At 36.1% G+C, this 20210-nt stretch overlaps 2 protein-coding genes across 2 annotated transcripts; one reads left to right on the top strand and one right to left on the bottom strand.

Moving 5' to 3' along the window:
* The first annotated feature begins 8528 nt into the window (after nucleotides 1-8528).
* LOC114743935 (ethylene-responsive transcription factor 13-like) lies at nucleotides 8529-9164 on the top strand. The gene has a single exon (XM_028932131.1). The coding sequence runs from the start codon at nucleotides 8529-8531 to the stop codon at nucleotides 9162-9164; it is 636 nt and encodes a 211-aa protein (XP_028787964.1).
* Nucleotides 9165-11206: 2042 nt separating this feature from the next.
* On the bottom strand, nucleotides 11207-15523 carry LOC114743933 (ubiquitin C-terminal hydrolase 22-like). The gene is made up of 3 exons (XM_028932129.1): nucleotides 14437-15523; nucleotides 13982-14106; nucleotides 11207-12091 (listed from the first exon to the last, which is right to left on the bottom strand). Exons 1-3 carry the CDS (start codon nucleotides 15309-15311, stop codon nucleotides 11316-11318), a joined length of 1776 nt encoding a protein of 591 aa, XP_028787962.1. The 5' UTR covers nucleotides 15312-15523; the 3' UTR covers nucleotides 11207-11315.
* Nucleotides 15524-20210: the final 4687 nt, after the last annotated feature.

The following is a 20210-nucleotide window of genomic DNA, read 5'->3' as shown; positions in this document are numbered from 1 at the left end:
AACTATTAAAGTCTTCATGCAAAACCCATGCTGTGATGAAGCAGAACTGTCGATGGGAGACCTCAGCACAATGATCAAGTTGTAGGAGGATAGGGCAATGATCAGATTTATAGAAAGAGAGATGAAAAACTCTTGCATTTGGAAAAAGTTGGCTCCAAGCATCATTAGGAAGAAAATGATCTAGCCATGCTTCAGAGTTACTCCTCTTCCAAGTAAAACATGACCCCACAAAACCACGATTCGAGGTGCATGAATCTTCATACCATCTACAGAAATCTCTATCAATAGAAATACCATGCCTGGCATTACAACATCTTTCTGCAGTGTACAATGTAGCATTGAAGTCACCCAGGGGTCATGCATGTCATGTTCCAGACAAAGGAGCTCAGTACACAAATTACGTCGAGCCACTAAATGTGGGCTTGCATAAATCACAGTCATGTACCAACGCTCGTGTCTAGTATTCTCAATGGATAAATGCATATATTGACGGTGCCGCTCAACAACTTCCACTTTACAAACCCCCCACATTCCATAAGCACCAAATACCATCACTAAAACCTTCAACTTCAATAAAAGCATAATCTTGGAACCCAAGACTACTAATTATCTTTTCTGTATTTTGTTTATTTGAACAAGTCTCAATTATAGCAAGAAAATCCAAGCAAAAATGTTTTTTCAATTCTTGTACTAGGTTGGGAAAAGTCTTCGCGCCGGTTCCGCTAGAATTCCATATCATGTAATTCATAGGGAAACATTTAATTGTTTTGGAGAAGCTTCAATGACCCTTCCCTAGACAATATCCACTGTAATTATAGAACTATCTTGAACCAGATTTTTATGAGGCCCAACCATCAAGACATCTCCATCTGCAGAATACTCCTTAATGGGACAATATCCATTGTAATTGTAGAACTAACCTGAATAGCCACCAGATTCTTATTATAACACTCATTTGTAGGAAAAAAATTTTAAAACTAAAATTTTAAAATATTCTTCCTCCCCTCCCCTCATGAATCAAACAACGTAATATTAAAACTCATCAACTCTCCTCTTTTTTTATAAATCCAAACAAGGTAATATTAGAATCCTTCCACTCTCCTCTCCTCCTCTTCCCTCTATTAAAATTTCTTTTCTTCCCTTCCTCTCACTGAGCCAAACAGGCCTTTATGGGGTATTTGGAATCACTACCAGAAAAAAAGCTTTTAACGGCGGTTAAAAGTGGCTTTTAACGGCGGTTTTGAAGGCGTAGTTGTTAAAGGCGACGTTGAAAGGTAAGGAAAACACGGTGGTTTTTAACCGCCGTGGAAAGATGACTTTTCACGGCGGTTAATTATAGAACCGCCGTGGAAAAGGGTTTTAACGGCGGTTATATGTATAACCGCCGTTAAAATTTTTTTTTTTTTTAAATTCTGCGAAATTTCCGTGTTTACCACCCTGCAGTTTACAACTCCAAACAAATGTAGGCAGTGCAGATCACGCAGAACAAGATCAATTAGCTAGTTAATATACAGCAATGAAATTTTTTTTTACACAATTCGAAAATAGGGAAACCGGCCAATATAATAGAACTAAGTGGTTACCAAGGAACACGTATTGGCTAGGTCCAACAATTCTGAAATAGAAGTAATTACTTCTTTGTACAATGGAAATCATGAACAATATAAGAGGGAACCGAGAGAAAGCATCTAACAATGAATTTTTTGACAAATAACCTATCTATTTGAAAGCTAAATTTCAATTTTTTCTACCAATGTTGTTGACAAAGTGTCTCTCATCAAGTTGATGTCATCCATGAGATATGGCGCAGTATTTTGAAATATCTGTTAATCAAAAATAACATAGTAAACTTAGTCAAAAATGTGAAATAAATTGAAGAACGTCATGCAACGTAACTCATCTTTACCTCGTCTAATTTCTCAGTCGTTCCTGTCTCAATTATGTCATTCATGTAGCGGATGACATAATATCCACACTCAACATGTCCTTGTTGACAACGGTACTAAAAAAATAAGATATAAAATTGAATATTAGACATTATTGATTATAAACATTAACTTTAATTCATCAAAAAATGTTTAAAAGTTAGTTCAAAACAACATATACCTGTGGAAGAATCCATGTTGGTGCTTGTCTATTTTGTTTAATCGCCACGACATTAAAACTATGAAAAGCCCTATCAACATTATAAGAGAAAATGATATTAGAGCATGCTTGTATGAACTTCACAAGTAATAAATATATAAATAAAAACTAACGTGTCGATGACATCTTTGGTTTCTTCGGATGGACTTCCACAGAGTGAATCGAACCAGTAAACTTTGTTGTCAAAAGGGGCACAAACAATTAGAGTCCAATGATAACTGCAAAAGGCAAACCATGTTAATTATAACCCGACACATACAACTTGTATATCTCAAATACAATAATACACTTACTCTTCCACGTAAGGTGCAAAATATATTAGCTTTTTGGTCTAACTCATTGCGGTCATAATGTAGATTGACCTTGCTTCCACAGTATTAAATTCTTTCTGTACCCTTTGAGGACACATAAAGCCATATGTTCTTTCAAGTCCTCCGTTTCGACAGATTTGATTAAAATGCCTGTTGTTCAAGTAAGAAACATTAGGACATGCATGAAGTATAATATGTAATAAGAAAATGATATTGTAACTTACCAAATAGCAAGCTGCATGAAGGCTATATCAAGCTCCTCAAAGTTGAGGAACTGAACAAGGTCCTTCTTGTCAATGGTGAAGTCGTATGTTATATCTGAACCCACAACCCCCAACGGCATCTTGAAAGTCACAGGCTTATCCATGTTTGGCACCATGGAATGAAGAACCTCCAAACTGGAATACATAAGCGCAACATCACTAGGAAGAGGCAAGAGTACAGGATCAGATGATGCGCTCGTTGTGGCCTTCTTTGCTGCCGCCTTCTTCACTATTGGCTTTGTAATAAGTCTCTTTGGCCACAAAATGAAATGTCCTTTAGCTTGGGCCAAGAGTCGAACCTCATCAGTAGGATTAGGCACTGATGTACCCCCCTGACCACGAACAATCCTCTCCACTGTCACCCTTACTTGATTGCTCGGAATTTTGTTGCCGTGAATCGTTGTGCCCATGAATGCTCGACCATTAGCAACATGAACAGGTGAATTTTCATAATCCACATAGAGAGAACACAGCATCCCATTGTCTTCGACAGAGTCAGGGCTAGGGTCAGGGTCAGACACTGTCAGTGGCTGTGTCTGATTATTACTGCCCTTTCCGCTTTTTATCACAGGTGAACCCTGAAACATAATATGAAATTAGTTAAGAAACATTAAATAAGTTTAAATGGATCAAATGAATCTTTAGAAGATTTAAAAAGATGTGTGATTATTACCTGGGAAGGTTCAGATACTCGGGGCATCTGGAATCCGCTCGTACCCATCATCATCAAAGTCTGTTGAAACTTGGCATCGAATTCATCACGTATCTTTTGCATCTCTGCCATGTGTTGTTGACTTAGTTCAGCTCGAACTCTCTCTGTTTCTTCTTGTAGTCGTTGGTCGAGCTCCTCTTTAGATACCATGTTAGTGGAGGATGATCAGGTGCTTCTTCGTGAAGCAGAGCCAAAAAATTCTTTAATACCAATCCCTTTAGGGGCCCCTCGGACTCTTCCGGGATGGTCAGCCTTTCTAATAGCAGTGGCCAAGATATCCATCCGTCCTTGAGGGATGAATGTACCTTGAGATAGTTGCTCCTCAAGTGTATCCTATATCATTAAAACAACAAATTCAATTTAAGATAATTGAAAAAAACAATTAATGAAGCATAATTCTTAAATATTACTTACAATCCTCTCAGCAACAGCAGCAGACTGTGGAGTAATGTATTGACCCTTTTTAATCCTCGCCGCCTTCCATTTTTCTTGGCGAGAAGGACGCTCAATAGATGGCATGTAGCCAGTAGGATCTGAAGCAGCAGCCATCTGTGCATTCTTCAGTCGTTCCTCCATCATACTTCTTTCCAACCCACCATACCCTGCACGAGACATGGTATGTGAGTATACATTCTGCTCAGATATTTGTTTGTTCTTCTGACTCAATGCCTATGACAATGAAACCAAATCGACAAAATTAGTTTAGTTAAATAAAATATGACCTGATTAAAAATTAAGTTTGAAGAAACCAAACCTGAAATGCGGGGTCTTCATGTTGCTTCACAAAATTCTCCCATGCCTCATCGCTAATAAACTGGTATCGTTCCTTAGGATGCACACCCTTTCTTTTTCCATTAATATAATGTGTTGTAAGCATGGACTTAAAATCCCTCCACCGTTCAGCAATTTGCTTCAACAGACGGTCTCTCATTTGTTTAGTGGCAGGAATATCAAATGTCAGCTGCATGCAATACAATAATAGCATAGAGTTATAAAGTAAATAAACAACTATAATTGAAACAAGTAGAGAAAAAAATGCACAATATACCAATATATCCTCCCAAAGGTTTTTCTTCAAATCTTTGTCCACCTTCTTCCAGTTAGGAATGTCAATGCTAATTTTACTGCGTGCGAGATAACCCACATAACTAGTAAATTGAGCCCCATCCTTTCCTATAGGCTTCAGATCATCATCAAACTCCACTGTAATTCTCATAGGCTGTGTGCTCTCATCACGTAAAGCTAAATGCCTCATATGGGTTGGCCCTCTACCCTTTCTCCGGCTAGTAAAAGAGTTGTCATCACCAGAACCCTGTTGACCGGATCCGTCCATTTCCTGTTTAAAGAACAAGGAATTAATAAATGTAAGAATAAAAAATATCAAGTTAATATAAAACACTATATTATTAAGTATATTTAGCAAAAAAAATATCAAAAAATTCATTTGAGGCTTACAACGATTATCCTCCCAAATTCCTTCACAATGATCATCTCTAATAGCATAGTCATCATCTACCAAATCTAATTCAACTGCTTTAGGTCGAGTAGAAAACTATGTAGAGGATAAAGGTGTCTCTGCATCACTACACAAAGTTTCAAAGGTGGAAGAAAACTGTGTAGAGGATTCAGACCTTATATCACGAAACATATCCGAAATTCTATCACCAAAGTCTTCATTCACAACCTTCTCATTTGCAGACAGTGTAGTCTTTCTAATTTCTCCATGCCATATCCAATTTGTATACCTCAAATTTATCCCATCACAGATAAGATGCTCTTTTATCTCAGAAATACTCCGTCGACTATTGTTTAAACATTTGACACAAGGACAATAGTACAATCCATCTCCTTTACTAGGGGCATTTCTCTGAGCAAACTCAAGAAATTTTTCAACCCCATCCTCATATTCCTTGCTAATTCTCCTAGCTTTCATCCAACTACGATCCATTGTTCTACAGATTATTTAAACAATACTTTACTATCAATCAAAATTCATAACGAAGGAAAAAAACACAAAATAACTAACAGATTATTTATCACTAAATTCTTATATTTATTACAAAAAATTATCAAAAATTCGAAATAAATATCAAAAAATTATAAAAAAATTTAAAAACTTCACAACTAATCAACTCCAAACATTTTAACATATTTCTAATACAGTATGTAAAAAGGAATTAAGGTTTTCTCACATCTAATGCCTACCAATTAACACCAATCAACGGTTCAACCACATAAAAATACAAAATGAACAATAGAAGCTAACCACAATGTAAAACTAACAACCCATTTCATATATAACAGATTTTCATGGTTAAAACATTCAACAAACCAACAAAAATTGAAAAAAATGAAAGAAGAGGATACTCACAGAGCAGAGAAGCTTCAAACGCGAAGTGAGGCGGCGGCGGACGGCGGCAACGCACCGGTCTTCGGTTAGATAGTGGAGGGTAGGACCGATTTTCGGTGGTGGACCATGGCTGAGCAAGAACCGACGGAAATGGGAGGCGCGGTCGACCACGGCGGAGTGCAGCGCACGGCGGCAAGGCTCCAAGGGCTCAATGGAGGAGTTTAAACGGTGGGCTAGAGGCGGGAATGGCCGGTAATGGCAGTTTTACGGTGGTAGGGCAGAGGGGGACCACGGCGCACTGAAGAAATGAGAAAGAAAGTGAGGAGTCGAGCGGCCGAAGGGGGTAAGAAGAACACACTTTCCACGGCGGTTTTATTGAAAACGCCGTGGAAAGGGTTTTTAACGGCGGTTCTTTAAAGAACCGCCGTTAAAAATACTTTCCACGGCGGTTCTTTAAAGAACCGCCGTGGAAAGTCATAACCCTTTCAACTTATTTACAAAAATGCCACCGCGTTTTTTTCCACTTCGTTTTTCTGCTGAACCGCCGTTAGTTTGCGACGTTAAAGGTCTTTTTTCTAGTAGTGAATAGCCCAGAAGTACTTTTAAAAAGTACTTTCATACAAATTGAAGTAAAATTGTTCTCATATACTTATCTTGTATATCATAAAATCATTTTTAAAATCATGATTTCTTCAAATAAACCAATGCACTCCTCTGATCGCATCTATAAATTACTTCTAATACGTTTCATATAGACCAAGAAAAACCCTACACTTTATTAACTTTCTAACATTGTCCTATTTAATATACATTATACCTCATATAAAAAAAGTCAACACAATAATAAATGAAGGATAAAATTGTACATCCATATAAAAAATTTCTCTAAGCCCCCTATAAATGGAACAAAAAAAATTATCTTTTTTTTGGTCCTATAAATAGGTCTAGAGGATATTTAATTCATTTCTCTATCATAAATGCAATGAAGAGGTAAGAAACCTAAACTTGCTTTATGTATAACTATTAGTATATCCAATGCAAGTACCAAAAACTAAATTATAAATCCGACTTTGAAATAAAAGTCAAAAACCAGTCATATAGAGCTAGAAATTAATGATAGTGCATATATACATTATCATTCTGGATAACATATCAAAAGGGCAGCAAGTATTTATATGCACAGTCAAATTATCTAGCCCGTCAAAGATAAATTTCTAGCGAAAAAGAAAGTGTTTAAACACAAGTAAATATGCAATAATCAAGATTTAGGATGAGGCATTTTTAGAGGCAATCCTTTTGAAACATCATGAGACACTAAATATAAGTATCTCTTCCTGCAAAAATTTGAACCACGCCACTTTGTAAGGGACTTGCCCATTGCGCCAAGCCTATCCCAGGGGTATTTAGGACAAGGCTTTCTTTCTTTTCTTCCTCTTCTTCTTTTCAACTGAAACAAGGCTTTCTACATAATTAATAACATCACCAAAACCCCATCTGTTGATAACAAACATCTTAGATTCATTAGCAGTGAGATTGATCAAACATATATAGTGCAGTCCTTACTACTTGATCACTCTCCACTTCACATTCAGTTTCACTAAGAATCAAGTTCGTTACATCATTCTCCATTTCACTTAGAATTTTCCCAGCGTGTTCGGGCGTGGCAACAACTGTACCAACAATTTCATTCCTTCACAATTAAACTTATAAGGGAAAATCAATTAAAAGTTCATATTTAGAAATTTTATTCATTAAAAATACTTCATGATATATACTCTACAAGATTTTATATATAGGAAATATCGGTACTATCGTATTTAGGTTTCTATGGTGAATAAACTTGTTAAAGAGCAACTATTCACCAATTTTCTCAACTTAATTATATTCGGACATTTGAGTGGATATTTCGATTTTAAAAATATAAAATATTCCCCTGATCCTTAATTTAAGAGGAAGTTAATTAATTTAAGTAATTTAAGAAAATTAAATAAATTACTAAATTCTAGCATATGTGACCGGATCTCTCTAAAATGTTCCTATAGTATAATATCATATTATATGTGAATTTATAAGTTAAATAAACTAGTTTGAAAAAAATAATAATTAAATATGAAAAGAATATATTAAGGTCTGATATTTAAAATTACTAACTATTTCTTAAATTTAAGATTCAAAGAATACTTATTCACTTGTTCAAACAAGAAAAAGATGATGCCTAAACATGATAAACCAATGTCCAGAGTCGTTAAGTATTCAAAACATCTTATTAGAATCCAAGACCCAACAGAAAAATTATAATTTAAGGTAGTATGAACATAACATTATTGACTCCACGTGGAAAAAGGAGGACATATCGGAATGGAGCATCTTCCAACCAAGACACCAATAAAGTAAACCCCCGCGCCCCCCCCCCCCCTATTATTCAAATACCCAAAGCAACAAATTGGGCAAATCCCCTCATAAAATAACAAAACCCATCTGGAAAAATCCCATTCTTAATTAATTTCCATACTATTTTATATACATCGATTATATAACACGTGAATGGTGATGCAAAATCCGAACTTTCATGGAAATTATGAACAGGCTTTTTTAACTCAATTATGTAACGCAACAAAGGCCATCACACACACACACAGATACATACATACATATATATATACACACACACACACATTTATATGTATATATATATAGCTCGCGAAGCAGAAACATCATCTCATCTTACAGCAATTATCCTCTGAAGCATGGATAACAAGACTACCTTTGACTACTCCGACATAGTTCTTCTACAATCAATCCGGAGCTACCTTCTTGATGACGAATCCGATGCTCTCATTGCCACTCCGGCCACATTCGCCAGCGACGCTCCGGTTTGCCGCCTGATTTTTAGCTCCGGGATGACGGAGAACAGCGACGGTGAGATTAGCTCTCCATCTTTCTCGTCCGAACAAGCAAACACTGCCACTGTGGCGGAGGTTTGCAATGCGGATGCAGCGGAGCGTGGAGTTCACGCGCCGCCGAGTGGGAGGGGCTACAGAGGAGTGAGGCGGAGGCCGTGGGGGAAGTACGCTGCGGAGATTAGAGATCCGAAGAAGAGCGGCGCCAGAGTGTGGCTTGGGACTTATGAGACGGCTGAGGACGCGGCTTTGGCTTATGATCAAGCCGCGTTCAAGATGCGCGGCTCCAAAGCCAAGCTGAATTTTCCTCATCTTATTGGCTCTAACATGTCGGAGCCACCGAGAGTGACCGGAAAGCGGCGGTGCCCGGAGCCTTGGAAGGAGGACGCATGGACGGAGGTTAACAGGGGAAAGAGCCTAGTGAACTTGTCCATGCGGCATACACGTGAGCCAAGCATTGGAAGCCAAGATGTGGAGTTGTAGTTGGGCTCGGTGGTGTTTTATAAACATTTTTTTTTGGCCCGAAATTTATAAAGATTATTTTAAATGACAGCGCCCATAACTTTTTTCCTCTGGTTCATTTTAATTTTGTTTAGAGAGAATTACAATCAAATCTTAAGAAAAAAATAATTATTAAAAGAATCCTCATAACAACCTGATCAGCTTGTAATAACAAGTTCTAGAATAGAGAATGATAATCTCTAAAACTTATTTTATAATTTTTTTTTCCCTTCTTAGAAGTCTCATTGTAATTCTTCCTTTTGTTTATCTTCAAATTTGATAGAAATGCAATTGGAATAACGGATTTTTATTCATTTCATTTTTCATATTTGTTTGATATGGACTTCTTCACATATTTCCGTGAAGAAAATCCAAGTTAAGAGAAAGACCAAATTAACCTTTGTGTGAGTGTTTGTTGTGCTCTCTCGTTATATGTGTCGATTGTGATTTCATTAATTTGTACCATCCAAATCACCAAATCTGACTCAGAAGAAATCTTGCTTTAGGACAACAATAGAAGATTTAGATCTCTCTGATATGTTGTTCATAAAAATTGTTGGGCCCAGCTGCTTTCACTTTATCATCAAATTTGGGTTCTAGAATTTCACAAACAAGTAACAAGGATGAATTTGGATTCTGACAAATGTGAATTTGAAGAATGTCACGAGGACATACTTTTACCATTTGAGCGAAGTCCATTGAGCAAATTTGATAGTACAATAACATCCTCCCTAGCATTCCACTAATTTTGACCCCATAACAAAACATCGACAAAAACATAAGCAAAAAAATAATGAATTATATCCAGACCAAAAAAAAATTAAGAATGACAATAGTAGACAAAGTCCATGTTCATGGAGGATTAAAGGACAAATTTGTCCTGAATTTTCACTTAAGAGCATCAAACACCCAAAAAAAAAAATTTAAAACTTCAATATTACTTTGAAGGTTCAAAATTGTGACACTTTTTTCTTTTATTATTAAAAACTTAACATTGACCGTTAATATTTTTAAATTTTCAAAACAATATTAAATCTAAAAGCATTTCCAAGTACCTATCACTTTGAGTAAAAACTTTCCAAATAAATTTACGCCTTAATCACAATAATTCTGCTGCGATTCATGTAGCCAATTTCATTTAGAAAGATCAAACTTGTATTGGGTCTTTCTCCACACATGAAAAGAGTATACCCAACGTATCTCTATTCACACCCAACATATCTCGACTTACTATCCCTACACGCTGCCAAAATAAATTCGCACCAACTTGTCATTGTTGTTGTAGTAAACAAAGTATTTCCTCCAATTGTCGGGTAGATTCCTCATTTCCTGATTCATGCTAAGTCAACGAGATTGCAACTTCTGATTTTATCAAAATTTACATTTTTGGGTACCATTTTATGATCCCCAACCCCCCTTAAAGCAAAATCAGGACGGACCGACTTAAACTAGTCTACTAAACAAGGCTGACAATCGAAAGACACTCCTTATAGGTTGAAAATGCATAACGAGATTGCAAGTTGCTACTTCTGATTTCAAATGTGCCAAATAATAATATGTAACCACAAAACTGACAAAAGAAAGAAAAACGTCTCTGTTATGAATAAGTTGAAGAAAAAACTCCTTTGTTGCAGGAGTTAACTTTGGTCACAAAAAGGAAGTACAGTGAAAAACCAGGCAAAGCCAGACCCCAGGACCCTGGACGGACCACTATGGTTTTCAATGCATCCAAAGGAAAAAGAATGAAACTAGCAGCTAAAAAAAAAAATAAGGATGAGATGAGATGAACAGTAACAAAAAAGGGGGATAAAAAACAACTAAAGGGAAGAAGAACAGTAGGAGAAAAAGACCAGAAGGCAACAAAGAAGAAATCAGAAACTTGCTTCTGACAATACCATACTCCTAAATATGGTTTCCAAACAGTTGGAGTGCCTAAAAAATTCTGGCTTGCCTAAAAAATTCTGGCTTGCTTATTTGTGATTCCAGAAAACTGTCTTCTTTTCTCTTTCCTTTTTTCCTTTTTCAATCTCAAGGTATATATGAATATAGCATTGGCATGTCACAAATGTGAAAAAAATCATGTTATCCGTGACACCCACTAATTTGGAGGACTATCTTCTGGACCACAAAACATCATGAAGCGCCTTGTTTCTCAGTTGCTTTGTAGTAAAGCATCTTCTGTACATAGAACATCATGTAGCCCTGGGCAGCCCTAACAATGTTCTCATCAACCTGAGTGACCCATGCATCATCGCACTTGTACCATTGATTGCCTAACCGCAAATAAGTCACATAGTGGCCAGCATCTAGCTTACCTGAGTGAGTGACAACGGCAAACAACTCAAACTCTGATGCCAATTCACTTGTAGCATCAGGCTGCTCATCATCATCAAAAGGAAAGATTCTGTTCCCAAAACGGCTCCTTAAGATTGAAGAGGAAAGGTAGGGTGACATGTCAAGTGACAAGGGAAATTGCAGATAGCGGTCCACCTTCCTTGACATCTTTCTTGTTGAAGAATGCTCAAATCTTTTTATGTGGAAGCATGAAACTAAAGGAAGCTTTCTTATGGACATTTGCTTGAGAGATTCCTGCCTCACTTGACACTGTTGACAGAAAAACTTTTGGTCGGACCCCAGCCTCTCAGCTCTTGTAAATTGCTCCAAGCAACCCCTCAGAGTTGATGTCCCACAGGTTTGACCTGGTTTCATGCAATCTGACTCACCATTGCAAGAATCTTTTGATGTTGTGGTAGTCATCTTGGCAGAACCGCCTTGATTTGGTTCCAAATCCAGTGAGATGTCAACGCAAGGGTCATAAGTTGTAGAAGTGAAACCACAGGCCATGCACATAACATCAGATCGCAATATACCAGAAAACACCCTATGAGCAATGCAACAGTCTCCAATGCCTGTGCCATCAAGAAGATAGGGTCATGTAAATGTTGCAATGGAATCAAATGGCATCATTTTAAAAGCTCATGTACCAACGTTGTTTTACCTTTCAGCTGTTGCATTCAAAATATTCAACAGATGATGATCAATTGCAAAACCAGTTTTGGTGTAAGATTATGACTTGATCCACAGAAACGCACCAAAAATGAATTATTCATGCTATCTTTGCAATTAAATGTCCTTTAAAATGAAGCATGGGAAGGATAAATGAGGCAGCGTACAAAATAATCTAACACCCTGGCTTGATGAACTCGACTCCTAATCTAATATTTCATTATCATTTAAGTATGTCTCAATGACTTTCAATGTGTACAAAGACATTCACTCGCGTCTACATTTACCATTGGTTCAAATAACAGTTACATATTATCTATTAAAGCCTTTTGAAATTGAGAGGTAGAGAACTTTGCATGAGCCAATTTAGCAAATGTTCCATTATTATCTTCTTGGACCACTCCAAAATTCAAGGTCAGTCCAAGAAAGCAAAATTCATAGAGAACTCGTATATATCTGCCTCAATTTATGTGCTTCCAATCACCGCTTTCAAGTGAGATTAGAACAGGCCACAATGGAGCAAGGTGAACAACTTATGAAAAGGGGAGTTTTAGACTTTCAGGAGCATCTAACAAACTCCCAAGCGAAAAGAACTATATCAATATCCTCCAAAATCTTAACCAGGTGGGAGAGAGCTCATATCGATTCCAACACAAAGTAATGTATGGGAACCTAATGCAAGTTTTCCTCCAAGCTAGGATAAGCCTTGTTTAATTATAATCCTAAAAATGGCAAGAGATCGAGTTAACAGGAGCATCATTTCAGCTAAACATCCTATTTGAAGAAACCATGCTAGAGAGATGTTGACTTACAGGGACTCACTGGTGTGTAGCAGCTAACACCATCAAGCCAGCAGGTTGAGGTTGATAATTAGCCCTAATTTTTTGAGCAATGGTCAACTCCTAGAGCAACAAGCAAGAGACCTAAACCCATACCCTGCAGTTAAATGTTGAGGCAATTTTGTTATCTTAAATAGTACTTTGAATTATCTTAAATGCAAAGCAATATTAAAGGCATGGAAGTCATCAGGACAGTGACACTCCTTTGATAACTTTGTATTAGCTGGGCAGTAGCAGCTATCATTTATGCATTGACTCGTCACGTGGTGGCAATGACAACAGATTACCATCTTATACCACCTACAGATTTGCGTACTTGGCCGCCCATTGCTAACATTTAAGAACTAATACAATAGATATCAGCATCTTATTATTCCGCTAGGCCAAAGGTAAATTTTGGTCATCAAGAATTCCACTAAATTACGGACTAACCACATCATTATTGAAGATATAAAAAAGAAAAGTAAGCACATCATCCCACAATCCCATATTTTCATTTTCTAATATGATGGCATTGGCATTCACTAACCTCAATAATTTGAAAGTATTGTAAAGGGCTGCACAGAAAAGGGGGCGACTCCACAACAGCTTAAATGCCACAATCAGAATCCACAGAAACAAACACGTCTTACATATTTGTACACACACACACATATATATATCAGCGGGACCAGATAAACATCCAATTTTCACACAAGGAAAGGCCGGGACAAGTTGATTGTATTTTCACATTTACCCGTAGAAAGCAAAACAAGCCCGCTCTAAGGACAATGAGAAATTCCAATAAGCTCCCTAGATTTATCTTTCTTTCCAACTTTTTTCCTTTTTGTCTTCTAGTATTTGTTTAGGTTAAAAATTAGAATTACCCCACACAAGTATAATTTGATTGACAGACAGTTTAGTCACAGAAGGCAAGAGAAGGAGTAGAAATAGGCGTCACTGTCAGAACATTACCTTGGCTATGAGGCTTCCGCCGATCCCTCTCCACCTTTTCACATAACCCATCCAGCATGGAGATGAAAAATTCATGTGCATCCTGCTGTTCATAACCTGCAAGGTTCGCTGCATGTTGCCACCAACTGTGCCATGAAAACAAAGACATCGTTAAAGGAATAGACCATCCCATAGGAAGTGAACTTAAAGAACTGGAATCCCAACAAAGCATTTCAACCAGGCATAAAAATTAAATATTCCAATTCCACCACTGCTTCCACAAAATTAATAATCCAACAAATACAAAAGGAATCACAGGCAGCGGTAAATTTCCGTATAGAAGTTACTGAAGACCTAAATTCAACCTATATTACCCGCATTTACATAAACCCCCCCCCCCCCAAAAAAAAAGTCCTGCGTTAGCACCTAGCTGAAAATGCTTAATTCCACGATTCTTCTTTTTACACGATTCACACCTGTATAAGAACTTTGCGGGGCTGTAGGGTTTCCGATCTCCCGAAAACACAGCGGAAAACATAGCATCCAGATCACAAGCTAAGCATACTCGCACATTCTTATTCCCATTGCCGCCATCCTTGTTATTAGCCGTTCTCCTCTCCGCATTGCCAGCATTACTGTTTTTCTGACAAAAATATCGGTTATGCCTATCGCTCAGAAAATAATTTCTCAGAGGCGGCGTGTGAAGCAGAGCCTGCAAGACAGAATTCATAAAGCATGTATTCCCCAAATTGTTCAACCCACGCAATCCCCGCGGCAGATCCGAAGAACAATGGTCACCGTCCAGTGGACTTGAACCGCTTCCCATCAAAAACTGCTCGCGCTGATCAGGAACCCACGGCCGATAGTCCACTCTGCGACGCTTCCGAAGATTCTCCGGCCGTGGAGACGGAATCGCGGCTGACCCACCACCAAGAGTAGACGCGCTGGTCTGAGCCAATACCACCGCAGCATCGAAATCGCGATCGTAAATCTGGTCACGGCACGCGCAGCAGAAGAGCTCGGCCCGATCAACATCGACAGCGATCTCATGACCCGGCGACATTGCGGAGGCGTGGGCCGCCGCATGATATAGCCCCCCAGCGGGCGCGTGACAAGACACGGTGGCGCACGCAATGCAAGCATATAGGCGGGAAGTAGCTGAGTCCCCACAGGTGGAACAACGTGGAACCTCGTGAGGATCCCGCCGTATGGAAGCACGGCCTGGCTTTACCCGAAGGCAATCTGGAGCCCGGAAAGGGTGGGACCCATTTCGAGATCGGAACTCGGTCAAGTGGGGACATGACGGCTGAGCAATCGGATCAATGGATGAGCGATTGATCTTGGAAGACATATTGGAAGACGAAGAAGAGGATGATGATGATAATGTGGTGGTCGACGATCGATGGTAACCCTAGATGGTCTCCAGAGCATTGGAGAAATCAACGGCTGAGGTTACAGAAATGAAAGTGACAGTATCATGAAGGCTGATCAAGATTGAAGATTTCCAGAGTGTGGAGCTTCTTCTTCGCTCCTCGCGGGGATTGCTTGCTATAATTTGCTCATTGCTCTTTGCTTACAGCCACACTGTGGGTCTTGTTTTTTCGTTTCTCCCCAGGACACAGTTAAAAAAACATAACTATTAACTCTTATTTTTATTTTAATCGTAAATATAAAAACTCAATTTATTTTATTTTTTATATTTATTTATTTTTTTAAAATAATTTTCATAATAATAGTAGTTCTAATTAATACACTTAATTGACAAGGATATTTTAGAAAAACTAACACATATTTATTACAAATAACTAACTTAACTAATTTTCTTAATCTATTCAAATTAATCAACTAGTTCTTATATTAATAATTAAAGGTAGCATAAAGGAAAAAAAACATAGGCAAATAAAAGGAAAGATAAATGATTAACAATGAAAATGTATAGAAGTGCACCATTTTTTGAGCCTTTTTTTCTCTAAATTTGAACCTATTTTGATTTTAACCCCTCAAATTTTAAAATTGATGTTTTAGTCCCTAAAATTTTATCTATATTAAAATTTTAGTCCTTGATGATGCGACGTTATCAAAATCTGCTGAAGTGATATCAATGACATTAAAAGTGGCAATGTAAACTCAACAAGTGATGTCTAACTGAATTTTGTGTGAATAACAAAATGTAACATAATGAGTAACTCCTGGAAATAAACAGTAAAGAAGAAAAAATAAGAGGCTAAAGAGGTATGTTCTGCAAAACATGTTCTCTTTTATTTTTCTATTATCTATACAAGATCCAACTATGTGCTATCTGATAAGTTTACATCACCATCATTTTAACGATGTTTATGGCACTTTAATATATCTTAATACTGTTATATTTTTTAGGATTAACGTTTTAAAACAAACTAAATTTGATAAACTCAATTTATTAGTTTGAAATTTAATAGACTAAAATTAAAATGTCTAAATTTTAGGGACCTAAAATTACACTAATCCTTATTTTAATACCTTCTGTTTTCCTTTCTAATTGAGTTTTGGTGCTGGTCATGGCATGTTTTCCATTCTAGCATCTTATGTTAAGCCGCCAAATCTTACAAGTGGTACCATACGACTTTTTTACTTCTTTTAACATTTTATATTGAGACTCAACTAAGCTTGGCAGTCAAACGAAGAAGCCAACCGTTGGTTGCACCAAAAATTCCGAATAAATTGATAGAGTTGAATTTTACTTCTTCTTTTTTTCCCTCTTCTTATTGAGCATGAGCTGATGTCATTTTGAGTTTAAAAAAATAGTAATTTGTCATGTTTATATTTTAATACTTCTGTTTTGTTATATTACTTGTTGTTTATATTTTAATTAAATTATATTCTCTTAATGCTTTATTCAATTATGGTTAAATCGTTCACCCTCAAATCACTGACCTATTTAATAACTGATTTTATTTTTAATATCTCGCTTAATCCTATATATAGAATATAGAATGCTTTACAAAGAACTACATGATACTCCATTCGGTTCCTCATATTCTTGAGTATGACGATCAAATAAGAATTAAATTAAACAGATTGCTCTTTATAACTCATTTTATCTCAAGCAGCAATCAGAATTGTTAGCAGCCAACATTTTTACCCCATTTTGTATTAAGTTGCCTTAACACATATGAAATCAAATTGATACTAGGGTTCAACATGAGATCACAAGAAAATTCATTTGCTAAGGAAAGATGCTCCATTTCTCCCAAATTGAAACAAACAAATTGCGTCAACCAAGTACGATTGGCCAAAGTGGTATGACGCATTATAACCTTACAAGCTCCTTCTCTTCTTTGTATCTATTCCTAGTTATTATATGCAGTTAAGTTTAACCATTAAATTACGTAGTTTAATTGTATCTTCAACAAATCAAACTTAACAGCGGATAACAAGCAGAAATGCTATGAAATAAAACTTTCAAAACATATAAGAGTCAAAAAAAACTTTCAGGTGTTGAGCGCTTCTTCATAGATACTTTCGGGATATTTAAACAGTTTATCCTGTTAAAAAAAATAATATAATGCTTCTTGGTTATGGAAAAGTTTTCCAAAAAAAAAAACTTCTTATATAATTGTCAAGAAGTTAAAATGAAAGACTGGCAATGGCTCGTTAATACCTCTAAGGCATGTTGCAGATGAATTTACTTGCGTGTTGCAGATCTCCTATGTACTCACTTAACCGGAATCCATTGCGTTGGAATAAGCCTTTAATCTACAGTTCATGCTCTTCCACTATTGCTTACACAGCTATTCAAACCCCAATCTCTTCCCCTGATGACTAGGATCTGCCTTTATGGGAAGGATATTTTTCAAGCTTGTATTCTACCAAAGATGGCTTCAAAATTTAAAACATTTATTCATCTCATGCCCATATGCGAGTGTTTTTCCATTAGGCCACCTAATCTCAATTTTCCTCAATTTAGGTTTTGGCTTCCAGAACACCTTGTTTCAATTACATAAGAACGGTCTTGAATTTCTGATATGTGGTATCATAATCCTCGTTACCAATTATTATTGTTTGCCTCTTTTAATGATGTTTGGACAATATGTAAATGCTTGTCTCAATCAAAACTCTTCTCGTATACTCAACTCATATTTCGTAAATTACAATTGAAAAAACTGCTTTTCACATAACTCAAACCGTGATTATGATTAGCTTCTACCACCTAACTCAAACAAAAGCTACGACATAATAATTAGCTTTTTCTCTCAAGCACAGTGGCATGTTTGCTTAGAGCCTTGACTTGAGGAGTGATGCTATGTTTGCAGTACTTTTGTCGAAATCCCATAAGGATGAGTGATTGTAAAACAATAATTATGTTCATCCAAAGGCCAACCTTTATAATTGTTTGTAATTATTTATCTTCCCGTAAACCTGACAATTTTGCTCTTGTCAATTAATAAATTAATCTTACTTGTACATGCATAAAATTTCACAGTAGTAGTTATATTTTAGTCTTCAAAATTTCACTTACTTTTACATGTTTTTTATGGAATGATTATGTTTTCAGTCTTCAATATATTTATTAATAATTATTATTTAGTAAATAGTGCCCCTCTCCTTTTAGGCTGCATGCCAAATTAATTCCTTTTTTTTTCCTGCAATTGTTGTAGGGTCCCCCCCTCTTGCTGATAAACCTTATAATATTTTATAAAATTTTAATAAAAACAAAAATTGAAAAAGCTGTATTATTATTTATTAAGTCAGGAATAACATGTCCCAAAAACCCATGCAAAAATAACAAAAATACTATCATTAAGAGATATTTCGCAACCCTCCATGAACTAAGAAATGGCACTCTTTATATATGATTAAACAAACTCTTTCCTATATGATTATTAGAGTGACAGAACAATGAGCGGTAAAAAAACTCAACAAGAAACAAAAGTTTTCTTCTTCTTCAAATAGAGTGATGATGAGGATATTTATCAATAATGAAGTGATGTCTCTCAGAATGGTACATCTCTTCAATTAAAAAATCTTAATTGCATGTTATATTCACGAATCTCAGATGTTGATTCATAAATCAACATAAATTCTCTAATTTATGAGCACATAACTTTTCAAAAAAACATCTCTTCCTATTAAAAATATTTCAATAATATTAGAATGATTCCTTCTTTTACATACCCACACACAATATTTACTGCACAATATAGTTAATTTCAAAAGTTGATATTTTAATAAAGTTGTAATTTTATTGAAAAATATTTGCATTAATTTATGTGCTGTTTTGGTCAAAAAAAGTATGTGTTGTTAATTTTTTTTATCCCTCAGACCCAAAATTTATCAAGGCTTTTTTTTAATTAAAAAAAACAGCGAAAAAGAATACCCGTCAAAGGCCTAGTTCAATTACAAATCTTTAAATTTGACCCAAACTGAACTTTGGACCGGTTCAGAGCATCCCAATACCAGCACGTTGTTTGTATCTTCAGCTTGGAAGTTATAGGCTGCATTATGAATTGGGTTCTGCATTAGCGTGGCCTTTTAATTTGTTGGGCTATTACTTTTATTGCTTAGTCATATGGGCAGATAATTTGTCAAAATTTGATATGCATATACTCCCTCCTCCGATCCCAGTTATAAGAATTAGTTGACTAATTTGAAAAAATTAAAAAAAATTAAGTTAGTTATTTGTAACAAATAGGTATTGTCTTTTCTAAAATATCCTTACTAATCAAGTGTATTAGCTAGAACTACTATTGTTAGAAGGATTATTTTAAGAAAAAATACATAAATTGATTAGTAAGGATATTTTAGGAAAGACAACACATATTTATTACAAATAACTAAATTAACTTTTTTTCTTAATCTCCTCAAATTAGTCAACTAGCTTTTATAAATAGGATTGGAGGTAGCATAAATATGACCCCAAAAAATATTATTTTTTTATTAGGTACAGATATTTTTTTTATTAGAAGTAATCTTATTTAAAGTACTGTCAGATGCTAAATATGGACACCTCTTATAGCAAAGATTTGAATCTTGATTCACTACATTGTGGAAAACTAACCTTTCTATTAGACCTAACCCCGTTGATACCAAAAAAAATTATTTTTCTCTCTAACTTATAAATAAGAACTAGGAGGCTGGGAGTAGTGATCTTATGCTTGAGGCCTCAAATTGTTAGTCTGTATGGCCCTTCATATAGATTGCATATTTTGGACCCTCATCAAAGACCACATTAGATATGAAAGGAGGCTCTTTTTTTCCCTCTCTTGTTTTT

This window comes from Neltuma alba, unplaced genomic scaffold (genome assembly GCF_004799145.2).
Source record: "Neltuma alba isolate B1F8T4 unplaced genomic scaffold, ASM479914v2 tig00004188_pilon, whole genome shotgun sequence".
Classification (NCBI taxonomy): domain Eukaryota; kingdom Viridiplantae; phylum Streptophyta; class Magnoliopsida; order Fabales; family Fabaceae; genus Neltuma; species Neltuma alba.
This window is presented reverse-complemented; position numbering and strand designations above follow the sequence as displayed.